General features: G+C 41.1%; 1 protein-coding gene and 2 pseudogenes across 1 annotated transcript; 1 reads left to right on the forward strand and 2 right to left on the reverse strand.

Annotated features, from left to right (window-relative positions):
* Positions 1 to 878: 878 nt before the first annotated feature.
* On the reverse strand, positions 879 to 3576 carry LOC130221144 (heat shock 70 kDa protein). Its single transcript, XM_056453491.1, has 2 exons — positions 3454 to 3576; positions 879 to 3000 (listed from the first exon to the last, which is right to left on the reverse strand). Exon 2 carries the CDS (start codon positions 2982 to 2984, stop codon positions 1053 to 1055), a length of 1932 nt encoding a protein of 643 aa, XP_056309466.1. The 5' UTR covers positions 2985 to 3000; positions 3454 to 3576; the 3' UTR covers positions 879 to 1052.
* A 2891-nt stretch (positions 3577 to 6467) lies between these two features.
* LOC130221147 (heat shock 70 kDa protein-like) lies at positions 6468 to 8608 on the reverse strand (annotated as a pseudogene).
* Positions 8609 to 10701: 2093 nt separating this feature from the next.
* On the forward strand, positions 10702 to 13466 carry LOC130221146 (heat shock 70 kDa protein-like; annotated as a pseudogene).
* Positions 13467 to 13800: the final 334 nt, after the last annotated feature.

The raw sequence follows: 13800 nt of genomic DNA on the forward strand, positions 1-13800 counted from the left end.
GTAGACTCTACACATAAAAAACAAAGTTCATACACGCTATATGGGTATATATACAATATCAAAGACAAAAAAGTACGTGTCACATCATATTTTGTTACCAAATAGTACCAAATAATGTTAAGAAGGCTCTGTCAGTTTTGTACACTGTTGACACTAATGCAGTTTCACCTGAAACGTTACATATACTGAGATAAATACTCAATTATTCAAAGTATTTGTTTGTTTTTTATTACTTATTTAGTTATAATGATGTGGACACCTTATGATGATGTCTTCATGGGCATGCTAATGTCACTTTTTGGCCCCACTTTATAATAAATGGCCTTAACTACTAGGTACTTGCATCAAAAAAATAAATAAATACAATGCACTTATGGTGTTCATAATGTATTGCAAAACATTTCTGGGGTAGGGAAGAGTGTGGTGGTATGGGTAGATTTAAAGGTGGGTTAAGGTGTAAGGGCCAACATTGTAATTACAAATATAATTACATGCAGGTATTTAATAAATCATAAGTACAATGTATAAACATAATGTCAGTGCAGGTACTTAAGGCCACCTATTATAAAGTGGGACCCACATTTTTATCATCATGGCCTAATTTATAAACCCTAAAATTATTATTTGTTAATGTTTGCCGGCATTTTTATGTGAAAAGGAAATCTAGTGTATAATGTTTTGCTATTTGTTGATCAGAAAAAATAAGTAACCATGAGCAAATTACTTTTAAAGAGTCATTTCAGTGCACATGTCATGACTGCAAAAAGAAACCATATGACCACACTTACTGAATGAAAACACATTTAATTGTTGTTCTCATGTACAAACACTTTATTAATAATTTTCTTTTTTTTTACATAAAAGTTGTATGAAATCATAAAAAAGTCACACTTTTATTTACATAACAATATACACATTCAATAAATTACAGTAGAGAATGGTTATTAAATAGCAACAGAAATACAAGAGCAGCAATGTTGTGTAAAAATATCTTTGATCAAAACATTAAGGGGATTCTGACTGACAGACGACATTCATGCGAGTTCATAACTTTAATCCACCTCTTCAATGGTGGGCCCCTGAGCGCTGGCCCCTGATGTGCCACGTGCCTGAGCTCCGCATCCTCCAGCTGGCATCCCTCCCTGGTAGAGTTTGGAGATGATTGGACTGCAGACTTTCTCCAGCTCCTTCAGCTGATGTTCGTACTCCTCTTTATCCGCCAGCTGGTTGTTCTCCAGCCAGCTCACGGCTTCATTGCACTTCTCAATAACTCTCTTCTTGTCCTCCTCGCTGATCTTGCCTTTCAGGTTCTCGTCTTCCACGCTGTTCTTCATGTTGAAGGCGTAAGACTCCAGAGAGTTTTTGGCAGAAATCTTCTCTCTCTGCAGATCGTCTTCAGCTTTGTACTTGTCGGCCTCCTGCACCATTCTCTCGATCTCCTCTTTGCTCAGCCTGCCCTTGTCGTTGGTGATGGTGATCTTGTTCTGTTTACCGGTGCTTTTGTCCGCCGCCGACACATTAAGGATCCCGTTGGCGTCAATGTCGAAGGTGACTTCGATCTGCGGGACGCCACGTGGTGCAGGTGGAATTCCTGTCAGCTCAAATTTGCCCAGCAGGTTGTTGTCTTTGGTCATGGCTCTTTCTCCCTCGTACACCTGGATCAGGACGCCGGGCTGGTTGTCGGAGTAGGTGGTGAAGGTCTGGGTCTGTTTGGTGGGGATGGTGGTGTTACGCTTGATGAGGGCCGTCATGACTCCACCTGCGGTCTCGATACCCAGAGACAGCGGGGCCACGTCCAGCAGCAACAGGTCCTGCACGTTTCCAGAAGTGTCGCCCATGAGGATGGCGGCCTGCACCGCAGCACCGTAAGCCACCGCTTCATCTGGGTTGATGCTCTTGTTCAATTCTCTGCCGTTGAAGAAATCCTGCAGAAGCTTCTGGATCTTTGGGATTCTTGTTGATCCACCAACCAGCACGATGTCGTGGATCTGAGCCTTGTCCATCTTGGCGTCTCTCAGTGCTTTCTCCACAGGATCGAGTGTTCCCCTGAAGAGGTCAGAGCAGAGCTCCTCGAACCGAGCTCTGGTGATGGATGTGTAGAAGTCGATGCCCTCGTACAGAGAGTCGATCTCAATGCTGGCCTGAGAGCTGGACGAGAGCGTCCTCTTGGCTCGTTCGCATGCGGTTCGCAGCCTCCTCAGGGCCCTCTTGTTCTGACTGATGTCCTTCTTGTGCTTCCTCTTGAACTCTTCCACAAAGTGGTTCACCATGCGGTTGTCAAAGTCCTCACCGCCCAGATGAGTGTCTCCAGCGGTGGCCTTCACCTCAAAGATGCCGTCTTCAATGGTCAGGATGGACACATCGAAGGTGCCCCCGCCCAGGTCAAAGATCAGCACGTTGCGCTCTGAGGATTTGCCTTTGTCCAGGCCATATGCGATGGCTGCAGCCGTGGGCTCGTTGATGATGCGGAGGACATTCAGTCCAGCGATGACTCCAGCATCTTTAGTGGCCTGTCTCTGGGAGTCGTTGAAATAGGCAGGAACTGTGATAACCGCGTTGGTCACCTTCTGCCCCAGGTAAGCTTCCGCAATCTCCTTCATCTTCACCAGGACCATGGAGGAAATCTCTTCAGGATTAAAGGTCTTGTTCTCTCCTTTGTGTTCCACTTCAACTTTTGGCTTTCCTCCATCACTGACGACTTTGAAGGACCAGTGCTTCATGTCAGACTGCACTACCTGGTCATCAAACCTCCTGCCGATCAGCCTCTTGGCATCAAACACTGTGTTGTTGGGATTCATGGCCACCTGGTTTTTAGCTGCGTCTCCAATCAGCCTCTCTGTGTCTGTGAAGGCAACATAGCTGGGTGTTGTTCTATTGCCCTGGTCGTTGGCGATGATCTCCACTTTTCCATGCTGAAACACCCCCACACAGGAGTAGGTGGTGCCCAGGTCAATGCCAATAGCGATTCCTTTTGCAGATGACATGCTTGATTTTAAGAAACTGCGGGAAAAAAATAAACAATAAGAATTCATTTTATATTTATACAAATAACTGTGCAAAATATTCTATTTTTAAAGGATTTTTCTAGTCAACAAGTGATATTCTCTTAATAACTAAGCTATTAGTTATACAAGTAAAACACTAATTTTCTTTTCTTTTGTAAACAACATTAAAACAAACTAATTAAGGACATTTGTTTGTATATATGGTTATTATGCTCATATATAATAATGTCAGCAACATAAAGTAAATAACAATCTGTTTGTTTTTATCCTCATTGTGAAAACAGGTAATATAACTTTCTAGTAACCCTATATTAAGATGAACATAGGCAGTCCACATGTAAAAAAAAATATATATATATACGAAATTAAATATTTGACATTAAGTACACTATAGCCTTTAAATATATATATTTGATTAGCCCAAAGAGAAAAATATATTGAGACTTACCGTAGAGTAGATTCTTCAATATAACGAATAAACACCTCGTCGCGGAAAAAAGTCCTGTCAGGCTGCTCTTTTCTTCTTTAACAAGTCGCTTCTCTTCGGTTGAGTTTCTCTGCTGTCTGTCTTTCGCCCTTTAAATACAGCAGGGCGCGCACCCGTTCAGACTCTACACTGTTCTGGAAGCCTCCAATGAATTCGACCAATCAAAACACAGCAGGCAGTCGCGTCACTTCAGCTTTCATCAAGAGGAGCCGCTGAGAGGAATGTTGTGGACGCTTCCAGAGATTTCACTGAGAAATACGCTTAACAGCGGTCAATAAAATACAGAGAGATTTAAGATGTTATTCGTTTCCACATTTGAGTGCTTTATCACACTTATTACAGGAGGAATGTTCGAGAGATTCCGTTTGTGTGGTGTGTAGGTTTTCCCAGTTGCTATGAATGAACAAAATAAAATGGTAAAATGATTGAAAGATTCAGTAGAAAATTTGCCATTTAAAATCTTGCTGAAATGTTTTACAGTAGCAAAAACGATCTGTGTTGTTTTCAGCCACATAGAAGGCAAACCTGTTTTATATAAGCTAATAGCTTTGGTCAGAATAGTCTAACGTTTCAACAAAACTAATGGATATTTACTGTAGTGTTTTGATTGGTCAAACCAATACTTGAGTTTGTGATTGCAGTCTTAACTGTTTTGTAGTGTTCAAAACAACTTACTAACTTGGTCAGTTTTGCCCTCAGAGAAATATTAGATTTATGCAGATGGTTTGAATAAACGAGTTAATTGTAGAAAACAAGAATGAAAGTCCTGATCTTGAGGCAGACTGACTGTTCTCAGATGTCTGCAGCCTTGAAGAAAAAAAAACCCTTTAGACTCAATAAACAGCGTCATCTTGTGACAAACGTGGGAAACGACACTGCTGTGGAGAAAGTGTTGTGAGTCAACTGTTAGACCAGGGGTTCCCAAACTTTACAGCCCGCGACACCCCAAATAACAATGCCAGCAGGGACTCGCGACCTCCAATATCCTCTGAGGTGGTAAATATACAAACCTTGCAAATGCAAAACGGCTCACACTCATCGATAGGCACAAGTCTCTGTTTAATTTTGGAGATCATCCTCCTTGTTCAGTCATGACCTGTGTTTAATTTTAATGTATATGATTGCCGTAAAGGTGTTAGAAAGTTTACCCTGGTGCCATGAAATCAATCTGCTGCATTTCACCCTATTGATGTGTCTTTAATCTAATGTAATGAGACGCCAGGGGTCACAATCAATGGAAAAAAGTGTGTTGCTTTATAAATATAAACTACTATTTTTATCTTCTGTAGCATTCGGACAAAACATGCTCATTTTAATAGTTTCATAAAATTAATTAGATTTTTGGAAATCACCAAGAGACTCCCCCCCCCCCACCCCTCCTCATTATCCCGCGAGCCCCTGAGGGATCCCGACCACCACTTTGGGAACCACTGAGTTAGACGATAAGATTGAGAATATTATATTTAATTCATTGTCAATAAACAAGGCTCCCAATGTGCAAATTTGTTCCACAAATACGCCATTTTAGCTACAGAGCTCAGCATAATTGAGTACACCCCATTTTAAAAATGAATATTTTTATACATTTCTCAGTGAATATAGGCAATGTATTTTGGTGCATTTAAACAAATCAGATTTATTGAACAGATATTTATTAAAATAATGTTTTAGTCATCAAACATATTTAGAAATTGAAAGATAATACAAATAAATTCAAGCAAAATATTGCAAAAAATAAAAAATACAAGCAACAAATGTTCACCAAAATTTGTCAGTTTTTGCTTCTCTAGATTTCTATTCATTTTTAAAAATTAGTATTTAATATTTTTCTCCAACATATAAATTTGTGTGTACCAGTTTTTGGACCGTTATCGTAAGTTATTTTGTTAGATAAGCTCCAGATTTGGCTTCAGTACTGACTAATCTAATGTACATGCACAAATATAATATTGTATAGCTTCCTGTTAAAATATGAATATAAAAGAGAGATTTGTAAAGGGGTGTACTTATATAAGCAGAGCGCTCTATATATACAGTATATTTGCTAAAATGACCTATATAGAAATGGATAAGAAATTATTGCATCTGGGTTTGCAGTTTTAAAAATGCAGCCCTATAAAAATAAAAGTAGACTCTACACATAAAAAACAAAGTTCATACACGCTATATGGGTATATATACAATATCAAAGACAAAAAAGTACGTGTGACATCATATTTTTTACCAAATAGTACCAAATAATGTTAAGAAGGCTCTGTCAGTTTTGTACACTGTTGACACTAATGCAGTTTCACCTGAAACGTTACATATACTGAGATAAATACTACATAAAATTCAAAGTATTTGTTGGTTTTTTATTACTTATTTAGTTATAATGATGTGGACACCTTATGATGATGTCTTCATGGGCATGCTAATGTCACTTTTTGGCCCCATTTTATAATAAATGGCCTTAACTACTAGGTACTTGCATCAAAACAAAAAAAATAAATACAATGCACTTATGGTGTTCATAATGTATTGCAGAACATTTCTGGGGTAGGGAAGAGTGTGGTGGTATGGGTAGATTTAAAGGTGGGTTAAGGTGTAAGGGTCAACATTGTAATTACAAATATAATTACATGCAGGTATTTAATAAATCATAAGTACAATGTATAAACATAATATCAGTGCAGGTACTTAAGGCCACCTATTATAAAGTGGGACCCACATTTTTATCATCATGGCCTAATTTATAAACCCTAAAATTATTATTTGTTAATGTTTGCCGGCTTTTTCATGTGAAAAGGAAATCTAGTGTATAATGTTTTGCCATTTGTTGATCAGAAAAAATATGTAACCATAAGCAAATTACTTTTAAAGAGTCATTTCAGTGCACATGTCAGGACTGCAAAAAGAAACCATATGACCACACTTACTGAATGAAAACACATTTAATTGTTGTTCTCATGTACAAACACTTTGTTAATAATTTTCTTTTTTTTTACATAAAAGTTGTATGAAATCATAAAAAAGTCACACTTTTATTTACATAACAATATACACATTCAATAAATTACAGTAGAGAATGGTTATTAAATAGCAACAGAAATACAAGAGCAGCAATGTTGTGTAAAAATATCTTTGATCAAAACATTAAGGGGATTCTGACTGACAGACGACATTCATGCGAGTTCATAACTTTAATCCACCTCTTCAATGGTGGGCCCCTGAGCGCTGGCCCCTGATGTGCCACGTGCCTGAGCTCCGCATCCTCCAGCTGGCATCCCTCCCTGGTAGAGTTTAGAGATGATTGGACTGCAGACTTTCTCCAGCTCCTTCAGCTGATGTTCGTACTCCTCTTTATCCGCCAGCTGGTTGTTCTCCAGCCAGCTCACGGCTTCATTGCACTTCTCAATAACTCTCTTCTTGTCCTCCTCGCTGATCTTGCCTTTCAGGTTCTCGTCTTCCACGCTGTTCTTCATGTTGAAGGCGTAAGACTCCAGAGAGTTTTTGGCAGAAATCTTCTCTCTTTGCAGATCGTCTTCAGCTTTGTACTTGTCGGCCTCCTGCACCATTCTCTCGATCTCCTCTTTGCTCAGCCTGCCCTTGTCGTTGGTGATGGTGATCTTGTTCTGTTTTCCGGTGCTTTTGTCCGCCGCCGACACATTTAGGATCCCGTTGGCGTCAATGTCGAAGGTGACTTCGATCTGCGGGACGCCACGTGGTGCAGGTGGAATTCCTGTCAGCTCAAATTTGCCCAGCAGGTTGTTGTCTTTGGTCATGGCTCTTTCTCCCTCGTACACCTGGATCAGGACGCCGGGCTGGTTGTCGGAGTAGGTGGTGAAGGTCTGGGTCTGTTTGGTGGGGATGGTGGTGTTACGCTTGATGAGGGCCGTCATGACTCCACCTGCGGTCTCGATACCAGAGACAGCGGGGCCACGTCCAGCAGCAGCAGGTCCTGCACGTTTCCAGAAGTGTCGCCATGAGGATGGCGGCCTGCACCGCAGCACCGTAAGCCAACCGCTTTCATCTGGGTTGATGCTCTTGTTCAATTCTCTGCCGTTGAAGAAATCCTGCAGAAGCTTCTGGATCTTTGGGATTCTTGTCGATCCACCAACCAGCACGATGTCGTGGATCTGAGCCTTGTCCATCTTGGCGTCTCTCAGTGCTTTCTCCACAGGATCGAGTGTTCCCCTGAAGAGGTCAGAGCAGAGCTCCTCGAACCGAGCTCTGGTGATGGACGTGTAGAAGTCGATGCCCCTCGTACAGAGAGTCGATCTCAATGCTGGCCTGAGAGCTGGACGAGAGCGTCCCTCTTGGCTCGTTCGCATGCGGTTCGCAGCCCTCCTCAGGGCCCTCTTGTTCTGACTGATGTCCTTCTTGTGCTTCCTCTTGAACTCTTCCACAAAGTGGTTCACCATGCGGTTGTCAAAGTCCTCACCGCCCAGATGAGTGTCTCCAGCGGTGGCCTTCACCTCAAAGATGCCGTCTTCAATGGTCAGGACGGACACATCGAAGGTGCCCCCACCCAGGTCAAAGATCAGCACGTTGCGCTCTGAGGATTTGCCTTTGTCCAGGCCATATGCGATGGCTGCAGCCGTGGGCTCGTTGATGATGCGGAGGACATTCAGTCCAGCGATGACTCCAGCATCTTTAGTGGCCTGTCTCTGGGAGTCGTTGAAATAGGCAGGAACTGTGATAACTGCGTTGGTCACCTTCTGCCCCAGATAAGCTTCCGCAATCTCCTTCATCTTCACCAGGACCATGGAGGAAATCTCTTCAGGATTAAAGGTCTTGTTCTCTCCTTTGTGTTCCACTTCAACTTTTGGCTTTCCTCCATCACTGACGACTTTGAAGGACCAGTGCTTCATGTCAGACTGCACTACCGGGTCATCAAACCTCTGCCGATCAGCCTCTTGGCATCAAACACTGTGTTGTTGGGATTCAGGGCCACCTGGTTTTAGCTGCGTCTCCAATCAGCCTCTCTGTGTCTGTGAAGGCAACATAGCTGGGTGTTGTTCTGTTGCCCTGTCGTTGGCGATGATCTCCACTTTTCCATGCTGAAACACCCCCCACACAGGAGTAGGTGGGTGCCCAGGTCAATGCCAATAGCGATTCCTTTTGCAGATGACATGCTTGATTTTAAGAAACTGCGGGAAAAAAAATAAACAATTAGAATTAATTTTATATTTATACAAATTACTGTGTAAAATATTCTATTTTTAAAGGATTTTTCTAGTCAACAAGTGATATTCTCTTAATAACTAAGCTATTGGTTTTAAAGTAAAAGACAGTGGACAACCTTAAAACAAAAACATTCAGACATTTACTGGTATTAATAGTTCTTATGCTCTAACCTAATAACTCCAGCAACCTAAAGTCAAATCTAGTCATTGCACTTTTTTCTTATTGTAAATACGTGACTAACATGGAATACACTTTTCTTAGTATGTTAAGAATGTAGGCTGCATTTAAAAAAGTTAAAAGACAGAGGGAAAATATAAATACAATGTGAAACTACTAATTTTCATCATGTCATTTAATGTTATTTTTAAGGCTAAACTTTGGATAATTGTTTACACTTATTTATTTTTGTTATGTTAATACTATTTAATTATTATTATTATTATTACTATTACTACATGTATAACACATAATTCTTTAACTACATTACATAAAATCTTAATGCATTAAGCAGCTCTTTATAAAATATGTCATTGGTTATTATGAAACAGAATACAAGCAAATAAAACATTATTTTCTGTTGGCATTTGATGTGTGACATAAAGATGGGTGTAAATCTGCAAGCTTAAGTAGCGAAAGTCAGAAAAAAAGAAGAGATGTGATTTTTCATTTTTCACCTTACCTTCTATGTTAGATCTTCTATGTCAGGCGTATTGGTGGCTTGTTGGATGGTACAGTCCGCTCGCTGTCTCGCTCTTTCCGTTGTATTCCGTCTATCCCGAAGTCTATGCTGGAGTACTGGGACTGGAAAACAGCTGTTCATTTATATTCTTCAGCAAAGCACCGCTGAAGTTTCTCGAACGCGCCAGCAGGTTCGACCAATCAAAAGCCAGCACAGCGGAATGGCTCCACCCCCAGAGCGTCATCGTCTTCACCTCTAGTTATTTCTGGAGTTTTCCGTCATTTCGTGATATTTTGAAGCCATGTGAAGTCTTACAATAATACTGAGCCTCATAATCTCAAGTAGAAAGCCTTGGTTCAAGTTATGTTTGAATCTAATCAATCAGTGATCGACGCTTATTTATTTCTATATATTTCTGTGTGGTTTAAATTGCGGTTTTCTTTGATTATTTTTCTAAATAATCAAAATTAATTATCTTGAAAACGATATGTCTCTTGAGCTTGTCTGTGTAAAAGCAAATCATTTTTATTGATACAGTTATAAGTTACAACAAGGTCTATGCCAAATATTTTTGTAGGTTTACTGCAACTAGAGAGGATTCTGGAATATTGGAGATGGTTTCAGTGTTGTCATTCCGCTCTATTGCCAACAGAGGTTTCATTTCTCGACATCTCATCCGCCGAATTATTATGTTTTCTGAAGTATTTAAGCTACTACAATACTGAAATGCGTTTTATGGTAGCTATATGACTGTTCCCTGATAATTATTATTACAATTTATTAGTAAGGAACGATTTTTTAATTTACATTTACAGTATTATATCCCCTATAGTTGTTTAAAAATATAATACACAAAGACCATCTTTCATACGGGGCGTAAAAATAGAAATTACAGCAATCAATAACATCACAAATCGAAACAAACCTGTTTGCCTCATATCTTCTACTGAGTATCTGTACTTTTACCATTTAAACTAGGTTTTAGAATGATTTAGAGTAAACTATTTTATTTTCTACTAAACCATTCAACCCTTTTGCATTTTAGCTAGTTCATTCATAGCGACTGAAAAAAAAACACGCCACACAAACGGAATACCTCGCACGTCTTTCATTTATTAAGTGTGATAAAATACAAAGAGATTTAAGATGTTATTCGTTTCCACATTGAGTGCTTTATTGACCGCTGTTTAGCGTATTTCACAGTGAAATCTCTAGAAGCGTCCACAACATTCCTCTCAGCGGCTCCTCTCAATGACAGCTGAAGTGACGCGACTGCCTACTGTGTTTTGATTGGTCGAATTCACTGGAGGCTTCCAGAACAGTGTAGAGTCTGAACGGGTGCGCGCCCTGCTGTATTTAAAGGGCGAAAGACAGACAGCAGAGAAACTCAACCGAAGAGAAGCGACTTGTTAAAGAAGAAAAGAGCAGCCTGACAGGACTTTTTTCCGCGACGAGGTGTTTATTCGTTATATTGAAGAATCTACTCTACGGTAAGTCTCAATGTATTTTTCTCTTTGGGCTAATCAAATATATATATTTAAAGGCTATAGTGTACTTAATGTCAAATATTTAAATTCGTGTATATATATATATATATTTTACACGTGGACTGCCTATGTTCATCTTAATATAGGGTTACTAGAAAGGTATATTACCTGTTTTCACAATGAGGATAAAACAAACAAACAGATTGTTATTTACTTTATGTTGCTGACATTATTATATATGGAGCATAATAACCATATATACAACAAATGTCCTAAATTAGTTTGTTTTAATGTTGTTTACAAAAGAAAAGAAAATTAGTGTTTTACTTGTATAACTAATAGCTTAGTTATTAAGAGAATATCACTTGTTGACTAGAAAAATCCTTTAAAAATAGAATATTTTACACAGTTATTTGTATAAATATAAAATTAATTCTAATTGTTTATTTTTTTTCACAGTTTCTTAAATACAAGCATGTCATCTGCAAAAGGAATCGCTATTGGCATTGACCTGGGCACCACCTACTCCTGTGTGGGGGTGTTTCAGCATGGAAAAGTGGAGATCATCGCCAACGACCAGGGCAACAGAACAACACCCAGCTATGTTGCCTTCACAGACACAGAGAGGCTGATTGGAGACGCAGCTAAAAACCAGGTGGCCATGAATCCCAACAACACAGTGTTTGATGCCAAGAGGCTGATCGGCAGGAGGTTTGATGACCCGGTAGTGCAGTCTGACATGAAGCACTGGTCCTTCAAAGTCGTCAGTGATGGAGGAAAGCCAAAAGTTGAAGTGGAACACAAAGGAGAGAACAAGACCTTTAATCCTGAAGAGATTTCCTCCATGGTCCTGGTGAAGATGAAGGAGATTGCGGAAGCTTACCTGGGGCAGAAGGTGACCAACGCGGTTATCACAGTTCCTGCCTATTTCAACGACTCCCAGAGACAGGCCACTAAAGATGCTGGAGTCATCGCTGGACTGAATGTCCTCCGCATCATCAACGAGCCCACGGCTGCAGCCATCGCATATGGCCTGGACAAAGGCAAATCCTCAGAGCGCAACGTGCTGATCTTTGACCTGGGCGGGGGCACCTTCGATGTGTCCGTCCTGACCATTGAAGACGGCATCTTTGAGGTGAAGGCCACCGCTGGAGACACTCATCTGGGCGGTGAGGACTTTGACAACCGCATGGTGAACCACTTTGTGGAAGAGTTCAAGAGGAAGCACAAGAAGGACATCAGTCAGAACAAGAGGGCCCTGAGGAGGCTGCGAACCGCATGCGAACGAGCCAAGAGGACGCTCTCGTCCAGCTCTCAGGCCAGCATTGAGATCGACTCTCTGTACGAGGGCATCGACTTCTACACGTCCATCACCAGAGCTCGGTTCGAGGAGCTCTGCTCTGACCTCTTCAGGGGAACACTCGATCCTGTGGAGAAAGCACTGAGAGACGCCAAGATGGACAAGGCTCAGATCCACGACATCGTGCTGGTTGGTGGATCAACAAGAATCCCAAAGATCCAGAAGCTTCTGCAGGATTTCTTCAACGGCAGAGAATTGAACAAGAGCATCAACCCAGATGAAGCGGTGGCTTACGGTGCTGCGGTGCAGGCCGCCATCCTCATGGGCGACACTTCTGGAAACGTGCAGGACCTGCTGCTGCTGGACGTTGGCCCCCGCTGTCTCTGGGTATCGAGACCGCAGGTGGAGTCAGACGGCCCTCATCAAGCGTACACCACCACATCCCCACCAAACAGACCCAGACCTTCACCACCTACTCCGACAACCAGCCCGGCGTCCTGATCCAGGTGTACGAGGGAGAAAGAGCCATGACCAAAGACAACAACCTGCTGGGCAATTTTGAGCTGACAGGAATTCCAGCCTGCACCACGTGGCGTCCCGCAGATCGAAGTCACCTTCGGACATTGACGCCAACGGGATCCTAAATGTGTCGGCGGCGGACAAAAGCACCGGAAAACAGAACAAGATCACCATCACCAACGACAAGGGCAGGCTGAGCAAAGAGGAGATCGAGAGAATGGTGCAGGAGGCCGACAAGTACAAAGCTGAAGACGATCTGCAAAGAGAGAAAGATTTCTGCCAAAAACTCTCTGGAGTCTTACGCCTTCAACATGAAGAACAGCGTGGAAGACGAGAACCTGAAGGCAAGATCAGCGAGGAGGACAAGAAGAGAGTTATTGAGAAGTGCAATGAAGCCGTGAGCTGGCTGGAGAACAACCAGCTGGCGGATAAAGAGGAGTACGAACATCAGCTGAAGGAGCTGGAGAAAGTCTGCAGTCCAATCATCTCCAAACTCTACCAGGGAGGGATGCCAGCTGGAGGATGCGGAGCTCAGGCACGTGGCGCATCAGGGGCCAGCGCTCAGGGGCCCACCATTGAAGAGGTGGATTAAAACACCTCATGAACTGAACAAACCTCAGAGACTATTACTTATTTTTCAGTCTTGATTATTTTAATATGACTTTTTAATGCACATTTCTTATTCCATCTAGAAATTGCTCTAAGTCATATTATTGCACATTGTATTAGATTACTCATATCTTCTTAAAAACATCTTGTTACAGTAAAATGTTACATTATTAAATAATGTTAAACTTTACATTATTTAGTGAGTGTTCAGACCAAAAATAGCTTGACCATCCTTAAGAAATTAATTTAATTTTCATTCATGTTTTCACAGTTACATGTGACGAAAACTTTTTGTTAAAAATGTGTAAATAAAAGTTTTAATGTTTTATTTAAAATTGTGTGATTCTTTAATCCTATTATCAGATGAGGAGCTATTACATTTAATTCATAAAAGCTCAGAAGTCTTATAATAACCTCCATTAACACTTTTCCAAATGGGGTTTTCGTTGAGTGCCCTACAAAGGGTAAAGGTATAGTTACCAACAAAACTAAATATTCTGTCATCCTTCTTGTGGTTCAAACCTTTATGAATTCATAACCTGTAG

The sequence above is a fragment of the Danio aesculapii genome, chromosome 3, assembly GCF_903798145.1.
Source record: "Danio aesculapii chromosome 3, fDanAes4.1, whole genome shotgun sequence".
NCBI lineage: Eukaryota > Metazoa > Chordata > Actinopteri > Cypriniformes > Danionidae > Danio > Danio aesculapii.